This window comes from Sylvia atricapilla, chromosome 11 (genome assembly GCF_009819655.1).
Source record: "Sylvia atricapilla isolate bSylAtr1 chromosome 11, bSylAtr1.pri, whole genome shotgun sequence".
Lineage (NCBI taxonomy): Eukaryota > Metazoa > Chordata > Aves > Passeriformes > Sylviidae > Sylvia > Sylvia atricapilla.
In genome coordinates, this window is record NC_089150.1 from 3,591,491 (window position 1) to 3,608,530 (window position 17,040).

At 43.1% G+C, this 17,040-nt stretch overlaps 1 protein-coding gene across 2 annotated transcripts in view; it reads left to right on the forward strand.

Annotated features, from left to right (window-relative positions):
• PDZRN3 (PDZ domain containing ring finger 3) overlaps positions 1–16,355 on the forward strand; it is a 131,398-nt gene extending 115,043 nt beyond the window's left edge. For both annotated transcript variants that reach the window (XM_066327168.1, XM_066327169.1), the window contains 7 exons: positions 434–675; positions 3,395–3,482; positions 10,729–10,827; positions 11,377–11,439; positions 11,695–11,796; positions 12,873–12,989; positions 13,912–16,355. In XM_066327168.1, coding sequence (XP_066183265.1) covers positions 434–675; positions 3,395–3,482; positions 10,729–10,827; positions 11,377–11,439; positions 11,695–11,796; positions 12,873–12,989; positions 13,912–15,465 — 2,265 coding nt within the window. In that variant the 3' untranslated portion in view covers positions 15,466–16,355. The remainder of the gene's footprint in view (positions 1–433; positions 676–3,394; positions 3,483–10,728; positions 10,828–11,376; positions 11,440–11,694; positions 11,797–12,872; positions 12,990–13,911) is intronic.
• The last annotated feature ends 685 nt before the right edge of the window (positions 16,356–17,040 follow it).

Below are 17,040 nucleotides of genomic sequence, written 5' to 3' on the forward strand. Positions count from 1 at the left end.
TTTCTATCCACTGCTCTAAAATGGAATTTTTTATTGCAGTGACTGAGTACTACCGTCATGTTTCATCTGAAAAATTGTCTATCAGACACAAACACATAGTTTTGTAGTTTTGCTTTTGTTCAGCAGAAAGGCGAAGAGTCTAAAAAAAACAAACCAAAACTAGAAAAACTACAGGAGAATCAATAACTTGAACAAGGGCTGAGGGATTTCTAATCTGCAAGAAACAAACGGGGTGTGGGTTTGTACTTCACCTCAAAGAGCGAGCCCAGTGAAATCCATCAAAATCAAAGACAGAGCAGAGGATCTGTAAAGTTGCTGTAGTGAAAAGGGAAAATGAGAGATGCTCAAGACTGCGGGGTCGTTCTGCACACACCGTGGGATGTCTGGAAGCTAAGACCGGGTCCATGATGGCTTTGCTGCTTTCTCCCCGCAGGTCAATGGGAAGGATTTATCCAAAGCCACCCACGAGCAGGCGGTGGAAGCGTTCAAAACAGCCAAGGAGCCCATCGTGGTGCAGGTGCTGCGGAGAGCCCCGCGCGCCAAGGCCCCCGAGCCGCAGCTGGTGGACGTGGGCACCCAGACCGACATCACCTTCCAGCACATCATGGCCCTGAGCAAGATGGGCCCGCCCAGCCCGCCCGTGCCCGTGCTGGACCCCTACCTGCTGCCTGAAGAGTAAGCCATGCCTTTCTGAGCTCAAAAACCCTTGTTCTCTCTAGGGCAAACAGTGCCAATGGCACCTGGCCTGGGTCAGGAATGGTGTGGCCAGCAGGAGCAGGGGGGTCATTCTGACCCTGGACTGGGCACTGGTGAGGGCACACCTTGAGTGCTGTGTCCAGCTCTGGGTGTCTCAGTTTGGGATGGACACTGAGATGCTCAAACACACCCAGAGGAGGCCACGAGGCTGGTGAGGGGCTGGGAACACAAACCCTGTGAGGAAGGGCTGAGGGAGCTGGGGGTGTTTATCCTGGAGAAAAGGAGACTCAGAGGTGACCTTGTCACTCTGTACAACTCCCTGAAAGGTGGCTGTGCTCAGGTGGGGCTGGGCTCTTTCTCCAGGCAGCACTGACAGAACCAGAGGACACAGCCTTGAGCTGCACCAAGGGAAATACAGGTTGGATATTAGGGAACAGATTTTAACTGGAAGAATAATAAAGTACTGGAATGGTCTGCCCTGGGAGGCAGTGGAATCACCATCCCTGGATACGTTTAGACAAAGACTGGATGTGGCACTCAGTGCCATGGGTTAGTTGAGGTGTTAGGGCATGGGTTGGACTTAGTGATCTTGAAGGTCTCTTCCAACCTGGTGATTCTGTGAACGTGGTGTGTTAGAAGGGGTTCACAGCCTCACCTCTCTTGCTGGTAAACATGTACTCCCAGAAGTAGCCAGGACTCATCCACCACTGAGCCATAACTCACAGCGTTTTCGTTTTTCCTACGCATTAGCGAGACATTACTCACATGAGTAATGCCACTGAGTCACAACATGGCCTCATAAAGCTCATTTTTTTTGCTGGCATTTGATGGATAAAGTTATTGCATTTTGTAATTCCTCTCACTGCCTCTTTGGGTTGCTTATGTTTTAACTTTATTTTTTATGGCTGCCATAAATTGTGTAATGCTAAGAGCTGCTACATTCTGTTCCAGTGTATTAATTACTTTATTATAACCCTGCAGCGCTGTTACTCGAATAAGTTATTTTCTGGGACTAAAATTACTTACCAGTGTTGTCATGGATGTTTTAGAATCAAATTTTAATTATTGTTAATGGTAATTTGATGCTTTTGTACTTACAAATACAAATGACAATTATCTCCTGGCGCACACACCCCCCCGCCCTCACATGCTGTTGGAGAGGAAAAGAGCTCCCCAAGGAGCCCCTGCAGATTGCCTGTCATCCTGCCACGCATCTCCACGGGGAGCAGGAATGGAAAGGATTCTGACCCTCTCAGTTGCTGTGTGTGAGAGACTGGTGTGGTCAAGCCACAGCAATTCCTGGTTTCCATCCTGCACACGGCGAGAGGCAGGAGAGGTGTGCACCCTCCTTCCCTGTGCCCCTCTCAGACATCCCTGGCAGCTCTCCTGGGAAATGGAACAGGGTTTGGCTGCAAACAGGCACTGATCCTGCACTGCCCCTGAGCGACTTTCACAGCACATTAACTTTCACACACTGAGCCAGGACCATTCCGTGTGCACTGTCTGTTCCTCTCATGACTCTCTCTGCTGAGACTTGAGCGATGGTTCCAGCCAATATTCCAGCACCTATTCCCAGCCCACTGAAAATTCAAGTGTAGCAGCACAAATTAGTGGAAATACTTGACCAAAGGCTGGAGCTTTGAGCTTGCAGTGCACAAACAGCAGGGCTTGGAGCCCATGGAGAGGACATGATTATTCCTAGGGCCTCGACACTGCATCACTGCATCTCATCTGCAGTAGGGGCTTTTAGTACCTCTGGCTTGCCAACTGCAAAACCAGTTACACTTAGAAAATGGCAAAGATTAATTCCAGATGAATCATTTAGGAAAAAATTCTTCCCTGTGAGGGAGATGAGGCCCTGGCACAGATTGCCCAGAGAAGCTGTGGCTGCCCCATCCCTGGAAGTGTCCAAGTCAGGTTGGAGCAACCTGGACTAGTGGAAGGTGTCTCTGCCCACAGCAGGGGTGGAATGAGATTTTCCCGAATGTGCCTTCCACCCCAAAGTGTTCCATGATTTTACCATTCTGTGATTTAGGTTGCAACTTGCCTGGAGTATTCCAGTTTACTCCTATCAATTTCATATTGTTCCTTAATCATTAGACACATCCCAGCTGCTGGATCACCAGTGCTCTTCCTCTGAGCTGGAGATGTTGGTGTTCCCTTCTCCTGAAAGGGCCACACTCAGCTCTCTGGGTGTGCTGTCACCCAGCATGTGAAAGCAGAGTCATTTTTTCCTGGTGTTTCCTCTCACTTCTCCCAATCCCATTCAGATTAATCTCGCCTGCCTCTAACAACTTGACTATCCCAGCCAATTAGCAGATGCTGTTACATAAATAGCCTCAGACATGTATCTAGTTAACAGAGAATTAAAGGGAGTTTACTTTCACTGCAGATAAAACAATCCAGCACAGAAAACAGTGATCACAAGAGCATTACACTGCTTACAACTTCCAAAGTGTAAAGGCAGTGGAAGTGTGGGAGAGCTCAAGCAGTAAAAAGCAGCAGGCTGTCCTCCTACAATACATGGAATTTTCATTTAAAACACTTACTGGGGTAAGTGGTGTAGCTTATAGAATTAACCACACACAGCTCCTCGGTGTGGGGGTTTGTCCATCATCTCCCCTACAAGCTTGGAATGCATTAACAAGTTCCACTAAAGTACTGAGTGCTGTCCTAAAAAATACCTTTTTTTTCCCAGCCATCCATCCGTGCACGAATACTATGACCCAAATGACTACATGGGAGGAATTCATCAAGAAATGGACCGGGATGAGTTGGAATTAGAGGTACTTAATTTGAGTAACTATTTCATTTCCATGTGCACCTCAAGGTCTTTGAATTGTATAAAGTGAAAGGACTTTTCAGAGCAGATGTTTGTGATAACATTGTTCACTAGTTGCTGATTCCTTTATCACTCCATTGAACTGTGAGCCAGGCACTGATGATCTTCAGGTAATGAATTAACATAAATAATGAAGTCATTGATTCCTTTAATTAAATTCTGTGTAAGTGTGCTGATTTAAGCTTTCTGAAAATCTGAAAGGCTCTGCTGAGTGGCAGGACCTGTTCCACATAACCGCAGTAAAAATGTGTGAGTCTCCCTTAAATATTTCCTGGTTGAGAAACAGATGTTCTTGATCATATAATTTTGAAGTATGTTAAATTTACAAGACAAGGCCAGGATAGATTTGCCACTACACTAAGCTGTTCCTCCCTTTTTCATTACTTAATTGACATATGTATACGTATGAAATTACAGATAATAAAAGTTGAACCAGTCATGAAGGTATGCAAGCCCTTTTCCCTGCCAAATCTTTAGAAATCACTTTTGGCTTTAGTGCTTGTATATCCCATCAAAAGTTCATCTTGAGTTCTCTCATTACGATTTTTAATAAATTTATTTAACCTGCTTAATAAATTTAATAACCTGCTCCCAACCATTCAAGGTGCAGCACAGAAACTATGAGGTTCTGCAAGATACTTAAGCAGTACTGACCCAGTGAAGTGTTTTCAATTATTTGCAATAAATAGTAACTAATTATCCCAATAGTTCTAAATACTGCCAGCAATGCCTGACCCAGCTGGTCCATCCAAGTTTATCAGTAAGAGAATAATTTATACCCTTAGCTGGCTTGCACTTCTGATTTCTTGGATCCTGGTCCTGCTGACTCCTATTTGTCAAAGCTAGGAGTGCTGACCTGCCTGAAGCTCTCCTGAAATCAGTGGAGATTTATCAACAGCTTCAGTGGGAGCAGAGTTCAGTCATTCTATGAGCACCAGGTTGTTTCCTTCTATAAAAGTGTTTGCAGGATCAAGGACTAAAACCCCATAAAAAGTTTGCAAGCTGTTCTCAGATTCTGCGGATCTGGTAGCAATTCATCTCTGTATACAAATGTAAATCAAAGGCAGGATAAATTCAAAGTGCCAGTAAAACAAATGCTTCAAGGCCTTACTTTTCAAACAAGGGCCTTTTTTTTTCTTTTTCTTTTTTTTTTTCTCTCTTAAATAAAAACAAATACAATATAGATTTCAGTCTCAAAGGAAAATGTAGAACAAATCAGTGTTTTCTGCCAGCATCTTTCCAAAATCTACTTTTTAGGAAATCTAATATTGTGAATAAATTATAATGCTTCCATTAGAAGGTCAACCAGTTGAGCTGAAAACAGTTTAAACACACGCACTCCAGTAGCCAAACCTTAATATGCCTTAAACCACAACATTAATAATTTTGACATTGATATAGTACTTGATGGCAAAGGTGATCAGCTCAGTAACACAGGCAGATGAACATTAGGAAAGTCTCTGCAGCCTAATAGTATTTCTTAAAAACCACTAAAGATTCCTGTTCAAATTGTAAAGACTATGATCAATGGTAAGGTCAAAGTGCTAACAGGGACTCAACTGGCTGGTTGCTTTTTTGTTTGCCTTTTGATAGATATGTTTTAAAAGACCACAAAGGCACTGTTTCATTGACTGCAGCAGGAATGTCGAAAGTAAGAAAGCCATCAAGTCAGCCTTCTGGGTTTCTATGTCTATAAAATGTGCTTTGAATTTAAATCAGAAGCTCCTCATCTAAACTTTTATGGTCTATAACTGACTGGTTAGTGATTTGTAACAAGCAAACAAGACAAAAAAGGTGAAATAGCCAAGTTCGCAGCAAACCTCCAATGTAAATATCCATAGGAAGGAATTTATGCTGGCAGGATTGCTGAGGTGCCAAAATTGTATTCTCGGTTTTATCTCAACATTTGTCTTAAAATTGATGACTCAGAGGTAACTGCCATATATTCTCTACTACAAAAATAAATAAATACCATTTCTTTTGTTTTGAAGTTGCCATGCCACAAGTAAAGAGGAACTAAATCGTGAACTCCTATTTTATCATAAATTAAAAGTACATTCATTCTTCACGGAGGCTTAGCTAGAAGTCATTTCAGGCTCATAAAGGAAGAATAATGTCACTCCAGGACTCCCCAGCAGTGTTATGCATTAATATGTTTATTCAAACAAGTCTGTCCAGCTGTCAGACACAGCCCAAGCCAGGGCTCTCTCAGTGGAACTTTCTCACATTACAAAGGAGAACATTCTACATCAAAAAGGGGCCTGTTCCCTCCCATTTGACTTTCTGTCTTCACCCTTCCCAATATGCAACTTGTATGTAGGTCTTTCTTTCCAAGAAAAGAACTGAACTCAACTGAATGGTTAGTTGAGAGTCAGTGAAGCTTGGAGATGAAAATTGCATAAAATGTTTGCTACTGCTGAGAAATTTCCCTGTGATACTCTCACTCAGTCTTGGACAGAAATGAAGCATTCTTGTCAAAAGACTGAAGGAGGACACCAAATTCGTTCAAAGGGCTTTTTGCCCACCCAGTGCACAGCTCCCAGTGTTCCCAGCATGAAACCACAACAGCTGATCAGCAAAAGATGAACAACACTGAGCACGAAAAAAAAGTGCTTCAAGATCTGAAATTAATACTCCACTGCTTTTAGGAAGCCATGAGTAAAAGCTGAGTACCAGGGTTTCAAGCTCTCCCCTTTGCTGTATTTTGCTATTTCTGTTGAAACTTTTTACTTCTCCAATAATCTGTTTGCAAGGGAGGTGAGAGGCGACTCTCTGAACATGCAAATTGGAAGGCTCCATCACAGGCACTCCGCAATTTTTATTCCATCCTGGTTTGCAAAGGGTTTCAAAGCATCTTTTATGTGAATATATTTCTTCTCTATGAAAACTCCAGCTCTGCAGGGAGTTGCACTGATCAGGAGCTTCTCAAGGCATTGCTGTGTCTCGGAATACAAAGAGCTGCAGCCCGAGCAGCGCCTGCTTCAGGCAGCGATTGAATATGTAAAGGTTTAAAAAGCTTCACAGCTGTAACTTTCTAACACAAATATTTGTATGTTCTTTGTTTGGAACAAACGCAGAAGTGGTAAAACGTTTCATCTGGCTCACAAGGCAGCACTGAAAGGTTGTCCTCCCTCAGCTCTCGGGAGGTTTTCAGCCTGGCCTCAACACCTCGTGCTGTGTGAGAAAGGTCTGAAACATGGAGCTGTGCCCATCTGCTTGGCAGAGAGCCTGGGCATCCTCCAAGTTATCTTATTGAGGCATCCCGAACCTCTTTTCATCAGGGTGAGAAACACTTTCCTTCAGCCTTCCCCAGCAGCACTGGTGACTGAGGCTGGTCCAGCCTCTGTGGCATCACAGAGAATTCCCATCGCAGAGCTGGGCTGCCACAGAAACCTCCTAGTGGATTTCTGCTTCTCCAGGGCAGAGAATTTTGGAAAGAAAATCTGGTTTATAGCATTTTCTCCTTTGAAAAGGGAAAGGCTGAGACTTTTTTCCATTTACCTGCGCTGAAAACCACTTTGATACGAAAATACAAATATAAAGATTACTATCTGAGGTTCAAGAAAGCATGGACAGGATTTTTCCTCCTGCTGTAGCAGGGTCAGTTGCCAAAAAGTAGCAAGAAGGCCTTGTACAGTATAAAAGCAAAATGCTCTTTGTATTTATTTCCCTTTCTTTTCTGCGTGAAACCTATTAATGGAATAGCAAAAAAAGGGGACCTGCTGGTCAGGTATGGCAGAGGTCAGCACAGAAAAAACCCCACCACATCTTACAGAGAGAGGGAGGACAGAGCAGTTATCACACAAGCTGTGGATGAGGCTTTCTGAGTGACTGAACTATTTTTACCCATGGCTGTCATTTCAGATCTCTACTGCTCATTTCTGTCTTGTTAGAGAAAGGACTCTGATTTTTTATAAATTTGCAGGCAGGCCATAATTCTAAATCAGCAGTACAATAATTCAATAATGCTCTGCAAATGAAGGATCTTCTGAGCTTATAGAGGTTAATTTACTATTATCACTTGCTCCTAATTCATTATGATGAGTGGTTGCAGGTATAATGTCACAGGGCATGTTCATTTCTTCTTGTCTTGCTGCAAATGCCAGATGGATTTCAGCAACCAGCTCTGTGAGCCCTCCTTGGCTCTGCATTTGATGAAGAGCCAATAATCTTTCAGACACTTCTCTTGCACAGACTATTTTGAAAGAGCATCCAAATCCTCCTTTGAACATCTCTCAAAATGTCACTTTTACCTGATCCGAAGGAGCAGATTTGAATTATCTGCGAGTGCAAAAGTTCTCGTCGATGGAATTTGCACATTTATCATGGTTAACCCGGCCCCAGCATTGCCACACTCCGTGGGCAGCACCTCTGCCTGCCAGCTGCTTTCTGTGGATGCAGAGCAGGTGTGGAGTAACCTCACTGTGTCCCTTCCACTGCTCAGGAATGCCGCCCCTGGGACAAAACTATAAGGAATGGCAAGTCCTGTGGCACTGCAAACACAGGAACTTACACCTTTAAAGTTCTCCAGGCCCATATTCATTTCCCTCTGTTTAATTAATTCCTGGTACAATTACTCAAGCTGCCATGATACCTGTACTTGCAGGTGCCAGTTTTCTATTTTCCCCTTTCATGTATCTCTCTGCATTACACAGACTTGCCTCTGAATATGGAAAATAACCTTTGCTTTGAAGACTCTGGTGTTGATTCTTCAACTCCAACTGGAATTGCACACTTTTATCTCTCAAATATTTCATGCCTTTATGATTATATTAAAACTTCACTGACGCAAAGACCCATAGAAAGCAGCTGTTCCTATGTTTAAGTTCATAAAATTATCATATTTGGGTAGCATCAAATCCACTTTCTCTCTTCCTACCAAACACTAGAGGGATTGTACCCAAGAGTGAGTCTGTCAACTAATTACTCATAAAAATTCAGGTTCGAAACACCTGCTCTATAAGGTTTTTTTTCTGCTCCAGCTTTATTTGCTGGTTTGTTTGTGAGTGTTTTAAACAGCAGATAGTCCTTCTCCTTCCAAAATATATGTTATTTAATTTACCAGATGATTTATCACCTTCCAGTATATCACAGGTGACATCTCAGATTAAATAGAAACCCATGCTTTATTTTTAATTAAGGTACCCTTAATAATTGTGCACTGTTGGAAAAACACCTATTGTTAGTTAAAACGTGTGGTAAGTTAGAATGAAAATAACAGCTTGCTCCCTCTTTTCCTTTCACCCCAAGTGTTTGTAGTTACACGGGATCTATTTAAGCAATGGCCAAAATCACCATGTATTTGTTTGGTTTTGTGGGAGTTTTTAACATTATATATATATATATATGTATATATATTTTCACTGCCAGTATGGCAAGCAGTAGAGTGAGCCACAGCACAAATTTCTTGCCACGTTTTCAAATCAGTAAAGGATATAAAAGCATTCCTGAAGATAATGAAACTTTTTTGTTGAAGTATGCAGGGAATACAGGGATCATTCTAGGCTGGAATTAGGCTCAATTCACAAATTCCCACCTCACCCCTAGGTCCCTCCAAGGGTAAATGCAGCACGAACCCATTGACTGCAGTGGCATTCTGGAGGATCAGCTGAGATCAGAACTGAATCCACTTTGTCTCATCTTTCCTCTGAAGAATCTCCATCTCCTCTCTAGAAAGCTCCAAAGCTTTAGAAATCTGAAGAAAACCCCGCTATTAAAGCATTGTGTTCAAACCTTTAAGTAACAAAAGACGGGGGGGGGAAAAGCACAGCAGTTCACCATGGATACTATTGATTGAAACCACTTAAATACCAGCTGAAATGTCACTGACATTTACAGCTACGCTTCTTTAGGGGAAAAAAAAAAGAAATTACACATGTTGACAAGTAAATAACATGAGATTGCTGATCTTGGCAGCTGTCAGCTAGACACACCAATAAATTATTCATATCAGCTTGTTTTATTGTCTTGCCCCTTCCAAATGGCACAGTAACAGAGATGTCAGAAAGAAGGAGCAGCATTATCAGGACTTTTCCTCTGGAATGGCAGGTCCAAGCACAACTACAGGGTTCAGGGTCTGCCCTGGGATCCCACTGTGTCCCTTTGCCTGGTCCCACTTTTCCCTTTGTAGCACAGTCCAAATCTGCCTCTGTCCTGCCTGGCCTGAGGAGGAGCAGGACCTTGCCAAGCCTCACACACTCTTCTCACCTGAGGAAGTAAAAAAACACAACTCCAGGTGCTTTCACACCTTTGTGCAGCAAAATCCTTCCCCTCCCGATGGCAGCATCCTCAGGACCAGCACAGCAGTCACAATAAGTTGTTTAAACACATTAAACCCCTGGGATATCTCTGAGAGGCAAAAAGGCAGGACTGAAAGATGCCACAGGGATGGTCACCAGGCAGGAATATCCCACAGCCTGGGGGCATCTCCATGGATTTTACAGCCCTTCCCACCAGCCAGTGTCACACAGCAGAGGCAAACACAGAAGGAAAAAAAAAAACAACAAACCCTCAGGAATTCCTCGTGGAAAAAAAAAAAAAAAACACATAGAGGAAGAACATGCATTTTTAAGATGGGTTAAATGTCTCTGAGATTAACAAGACCACTGTGACCTGCTGAAACCAAACACTTGCAAGATACTGAAATGCTTATTATGTTTCTATTACCAATACCAAATGCTTTGCTGACAATATATTGATCTTCAGTCACACTTTTGAGAAATTTATCAGATGACTTCATGAAAATTATACTATTTAAAGTAATAGAGTATTACAGGTTTTTTTCTGAAAAGCCAGAGAATTACCCTGCTTATTAGGAAATATGTATCAGCTGCGACAGATATTGAAATCATACTTTATAAGTATTTTATCCTTTGAAGTCTTACCTCTACATGAAATATAGGTAATTTTTCTTCCTTGAGATCAATAAAAGGTCTATTTTCAAAATGACTTCCTATTGATTGAAGGGTCAGAAATGTCCCAGGTATTGATTGTCTGTATATAATCACGTTCTGCTCAGTAAGTTAACCTCGTCTACAAGTGAAATGAAAAGACATCCAGTATATCACTTAAGCAAAATATTTTCATTGCGTTTGAAAAATTGCTTCCATCAGTCACCGGTGTCTCACTGACAATGTATTTTCCTTCTTTTTTTTTTTTCTTTTTTTTTTTTTTTTTTTTGAAAACCTCAGGAAGTGGATTTACACAGAGTGAACAGCCAGGACAAGCTTGGCCTCACTGTCTGTTATAGAACGGATGATGAAGATGACATGGGTATTTATGTGAGTGAGGTAAGATTGAGCTGCTTTCCATAAGATACCATTTGTCTTTTCAGCTGCATTATTGGGCAGTTAAGACATTCATCCTCTGTTTGTACCATGTTGGATGAACAGCCAAAATGCAGTAATTGGAAGAAATCTAATTATTTTCCTTTTCTCCAAGCTCAGTGTGGTCCTGCTCCCACTGAAGTCAAATTTCATTATATTAACAATGATGATGCCTTCAGAGTATTTTCATGTATTCCCCCTTCAATTTTTATTCTTGATTATTCCTGAAACAACATAAATTATAAAAAAAACCACACACTTTTATTTGCAAACATCTGGGGCCCATTTGCCTCTCTTTGTCCCTCTCTATTAAAAAGTAGCATTTTATGCAGCAACTTTTTTCACCACGCAGAGCCATTTCAAATTAATTGCACCAGTTTGGGCAAAGAAACTAATAATTAAATCTATGACTTTCCATGAAAATGCAGGAAATCATTTCCACTCAGGAAATAAGGAGAAGTAAATCCTGAGCTCCCAAACCTGCAGAGCACTCAGAGCTCTCTCGTTTTGCAGATTGACCCCAACTCCATCGCCGCGAAGGACGGGCGGCTCCGGGAAGGGGATCGCATCATCCAGGTACGTGTGGGAGGTGCTCCAAGGGTCCCAAACCCCAGAATTCCACATCCTGCCCTCGTAACAAGGCTCTGCAGGTGCCATGCATGGGAAATGGAACAGCATCACATGTCCAAACCACCACACTTGCCCAGCATTTCTCTGCACGAGGCTGGGGATGTGCGGGTGGATCCATCCAGCCGAGGATTTCCATGGAGCTCAGCACGGCGTCCAGGTGTCCCTGTGAAAACACTTCATGGTGTTGTTTTTTCTTTAAAGATCAATGGCATCGAGGTGCAGAACCGAGAGGAAGCTGTGGCACTTCTCTCCAGTGAGGAGACCAAGAATATCTCCTTACTTGTGGCAAGACCAGAAATTCAGGTACGGTGGCAACAAAAAACCCTCTTAAAACCTTGAGTCTTAATTAAAACAGTTGCTGTTTTGTAGGAAGCAGTTCTTTCAAATTGTTTAAGCTGTCTAAATCTACCAGATCTACCTAAAACCATATTATACACTTTGACTGTACATATATATGTGGTCTAAAATAATGGAATTCAGCAGTCATGGTTCTTACATATATATTTTATATTAAAATTCAATTTCTAAGGCATTTGCTGATTTATATGTGCTGCAATGCTATTACAAACATCAGTGCGAGGTATTATGAATGGTTTTGAGCCACAGTTTTGAAGAACATGCTGAACTCTAATTCCTATAGCTATTGATTATTCATTCATTAAAACACCTATTATTTAGCCCCTCATACACCGTCTCTGAAGTACTTGAATACTGTCAAGAAGCCTCCTCAGCTGTAATAAAAGGTTGAAGCAGATCCCTTTGTAGAGCAGGGATTAGCACAACAAAGGTGTTGAACAAACAGCCGGGAGCACCATTGTTTGATCTGCCTCTGCTCCCGATGCTGGGAGAGCAGCCCCTGCCAGTGCACCTGGAGACACGGGGTCAGGACCAGCACCGTCCTCTTAGCCTGGATATTCCTGATCTTTCCCCTGGGGATAATTGGGAACGGGAGTAAAAATGCCCTACAGACCCTGGCCAGGTTTTCCTTCTGGAGTTTGATGCTGCCTCGCAAGAGGCATGTTCGAGCTTTGGGGTCTGGAGTGTTATTATACATCCTAATCAAGTTGTGCACAAACCAAAACTGCCTCCACTCTTTCAAGTATTTCCATGGATCAAAAGACTGAGTTTTTTCATGTGTGGAGGGCTGTTGAAGATAAAAGCCTGCTGTTGGAGAAGGAGGCAGCTGTGGGAGGAGGTAGCACAGTCAATACCCACACTTAGCACAAGGATAGGCTCCTTCCCAAGACACAGCAGCACTGTCACAGGAAGGAATCTCCTGAGATTTCCCAACCACTGCCCACAAAGAAAAGCCATAATTTATGTCAGTCTTCATTCTTTTGACAACGATTGGTTTGTTTTTTCCCTCCCTTTCCACACAGCTGGATGAAGGATGGATGGATGATGACAGAAACGATTTTCTGGATGACTTGCACATGGACATGTTAGAGGAACAGCACCACCAGGCAATGCAATTTACTGCCAGCATGCTTCAGCAGGTACTGCCCTTCTGGTGTGCAGGGCTGTCAAACTTCCCACTGCACTCAATATTCAATATTGAGCTTGGCCGAATACACTTGGTGTCTCAAGTGGCACTGAGATCAAGGCAAAAGGACTTTCTGTAAAATCAAGATATTACATGACTGTCCATAACTTCATCTCAGGGACCAAGATGTTTTTAAATAGTACCTTTTGTGCCTTGCCCCTTACAACAACATGATCACGATTCTTGGAAGTCCCCTGTCACTCTGGTCACTGAGAGGAGTGCTGGGTGTGGTGGATAGAGCAGGCAGAGAGCTGATTTACAGTCTCCTATTTGATGTGCATGCCCAGACAGGAAACAGCCTCCCAAAACCTGGAAATCCAAATGGACAACTCAGGCAAATGACTGAAGTAAGATCTATACAAGGGGGAAAAGGCAAAGAAAAAAATATTTTACATTACAAATTTTGTGCAAGACCAGAGATACAGCCTTGTATTTTCCATCGTCCTGCTATGATTAAAGCAGTTTCTCAGTTTTTGCCTAGATTTTTTTTCTGAAGTCCTCTAGAACTCTACATCCTCAGTGGCATCCCCATGTTGTGAGGAGACATGCTCTCACTTTGGCTCTGCAGGACGACATTGTTATCCTTGTGTACCTAAGTGGGAGAAGAATAATTTTGAAAATGTGACTTCCACCACTGTTGCTGCATAGGTGCAACTCATATTCTTCTGAAAAGGGCATCCACAGCAGGCTGTGGGCTTGGTCACTTTTTCTCTGAGTTCTTAATAATACTCTTTCCACGTAAGACACAGAAAGTGTAAAAAAGTGACGGATTAGGAGAACTATTTAAAAATAAACACCTTAATATATTTCCTGTGCTCGCGATAATTTTTCTTTGTGCCCTATAACTTTTCTTTCTTTGCTCTTTCTGTTGCTAGAAGAAGCACGAGGAGGATGGAGGCACCACAGACACAGCCACTATTTTGTCCAACCAACACGAGAAGGACAGCGGCGTGGGGCGCACGGACGACAGCACCCGCAACGACGAGAGCTCCGAGCAGGAGAACAACGGGGACGATCACACCACCTCCTCCAACACTCTGGGGAGCCAGAAGAAGCTGACCTACAGCCACGACACCCTGGGAAGCGGGGACATGCAGTTCAGCAACGAGTCGTTCATCTCAGCTGACTGCACCGACGTCGACTTCCTCGGCATCCCCGTGGACGAGTGCGAGCGGTTCCGGGAGCTGCTGGAGCTCAAGTGCCAGGTGAAGTCTGCCAACCCCTACAGTCTGTATTACCACAACAGCAGCCTGGAGATGAGCAAGAGCGACCAAGAGAGCGTCGACAGGGAGCTGGAGATGCTCAACGAGGAGCTGCGCAACATCGAGCTGGAGTGCCTGAACATCGTCAGGGCCCACAAAATGCAGCAGCTGAAGGAGCAGTACCGGGAGCCCTGGATGCTGCACAACAGCGGCTTCCGAAACTACAACACCAGCATCGACGTCCGCCGGCACGAGCTCTCGGACATCACCGAGCTGCCCGAGAAGTCTGACAAGGACAGCTCGAGTGCCTACAACACGGGCGAGAGCTGCCGGAGCACTCCCCTCACGCTGGAGATCTCCCCCGACAATTCCCTGCGCAGAACTGCAGAAGGCATTAACTGTCAAGGAAACGAGGGGGCAGTGGCGTATAATGTGTCCCAAAAGAATCTGTGTGCCGGCTCGGAGAGCCATGAATCCAGCGCTGCCAAATGCCACGCCTCCACTAAAGATCCTGACCTTGGCAAGCAGCTGGAGAGCAAGGAGAGAAAAGGCAGCAGCGATGGCAGCAAAAGCCCCACTCATGGTCAGAAGCCCTCGGGCTCCTACGTGTCCCCCTACCACCACTCCCCGTACAAACACGCCCACATCCCTGCCCACGCCCAGCACTACCAGAGCTACATGCAGCTGATCCAGCAGAAATCCGCCGTGGAATACGCGCAGAGCCAGATGAGCCTGGTGAGCATGTGCAAGGACTTGGCCTCGGGCCAGAGCGAGCCCAGGATGGAGTGGAAGGTCAAGGTCAGGAGCGACGGGACGCGCTACATCACCAAGAGGCCGGTGAGGGACAGGCTGCTGAGGGAAAGGGCCATCAAGATCAAGGAGGAGCGCAGCGGGATGACCACGGATGACGATGCCATCAGTGAGATGAAGATGGGCCGCTACTGGAGCAAGGAGGAGAGGAAGCAGCACTTGGTGAAGGCCAAGGAGCAGAGGAGGCGGAGGGAGTTCATGATGCAGAGCAGATTAGAGTGCTTAAAGGAGCAGCAAGGCGCCGAGGAGAAGAAGGAGATGAACATCATCGAACTGAGCCACAAAAAGATGATGAAGAAGAGAAACAAAAAAATATTTGACAATTGGATGACAATCCAAGAACTGCTAACCCACGGAACAAAGTCACCGGACGGCACGCGGGTGTACAATTCCTTCCTGTCAGTGACTACTGTATAATCAATCCCCAGTGCTAAATTATGTACATAAAACACTACCAGTGGGGTAGGAATCAATGCCTCGTTCAATGTGGCAAGGTTTTTGTATATAAAGATACAGTCACCGAGTTTATAGTTCAAATACTGAACTCTACACAACCGTGGGTGCCAGGATCTCCATTCTGCAGTGGAGAGGAAGCTTGCCCATCTCCTTCAAAGGCAATATTAGCAGTGCTTTTTGGAATACTGATTGTACTTTTTTTACTTGCTACCTTTTACATGAAGTGTTTAAATATCAGAAATGTATTAACCATACTTACACAGGTAATTTGCTTAAACTATATTCATATTAAAGGTACCCGTGCTTTTCTTTACCTAAAAAAAAAAAAAAAAAGCAAGAAACCCACAAGAACAACTGCACATATGTTTGGTTGTTTTTTGTTTTTTTTTGAAACCATATTTTGTGATACTATTTTTGCTATTGTTCACTTCTACACAATATCAATATTTAGTTCAAGGTTTAAACTCAGAATCATTCTCTTCTAATATTTAACATTTATCAAACAGCAGTTTTTAGAGTTATGCTCAACATTTAAACATTTTTCTCTTTAAGGTTTCTGAAGAAAGTATAGAGGTTTCATCTGAAAAGCCTGAGGCAAAGTACACTATTATGCAGCTTTAAAGGATTTTAAAGCATGTTTTCAAATGTTGCAACCTATTGAAGAAACGTGCATGTACAGCTAATTTGTTTATATAAGACAGTTTGTGGAATTTGAAAAGCCCATGGTAGTAACTGTTTGCTTTATAGATTTGAATGTATTGAATTATAAAAGCAGTTTCATGAAATCATCATTAGCTATAAACGTTAACAAGTAAAATGAAGTAAAATAAATTATTGTTTTATATTTCAAACTACTTTAAATTCTTTTTATTTCCTTCTGGTTTCACCACCTAGAATATAAATTTTAGGGAGTGTAGCTCCTGTGCTGCAGAAGTGCCTGGACATCGCTGGAGCCAAACCTGAGGAAATAATTGGCATCCTGACTTTGGGGGGGATTTGGATTGAGGTTTTCTTGAGGGAAGAGGTGAGGGAGAAGCACAAGGAATATCAAGAGTGAAATTAAGCCATGCTTATATTTAGCTCACAAGATATTTAAGGTGAATGGTAAGAAAGAACTAAAATTTCTGCTCACCTTCTTTGCTTTGGTTTGTGATTTCTTAGTGGTGTATAAACCCCACCTACAGCGTTCAGTGGGGGGATTTGCATTAAAACCAGACAATATATAAATTAAAGCATATAAAAACTAAAGCAAATAAATAAACAAATTAAAGGAGATGGTGAAAAAATAACAGAGGTGTCAATGAGGTATCACAGTCCTTTCTGTGTTTTCTATTTCTGATTAAGAATTCAGATATAAATTGGAATATTCTGCTGGGTTAAGTGACGTGGACTCATTATGAATAACTCCCAGATTCTCCATCTCCTCTCCCTTTTTCCTTGAAAACTCACTCCCACTTCTTCTAAGGTTTTGTTCTGGACTTTCTGTCATAACTCATTTGAGCAAAAATTGCAGGCTTAATGACAGAAATACAAAGT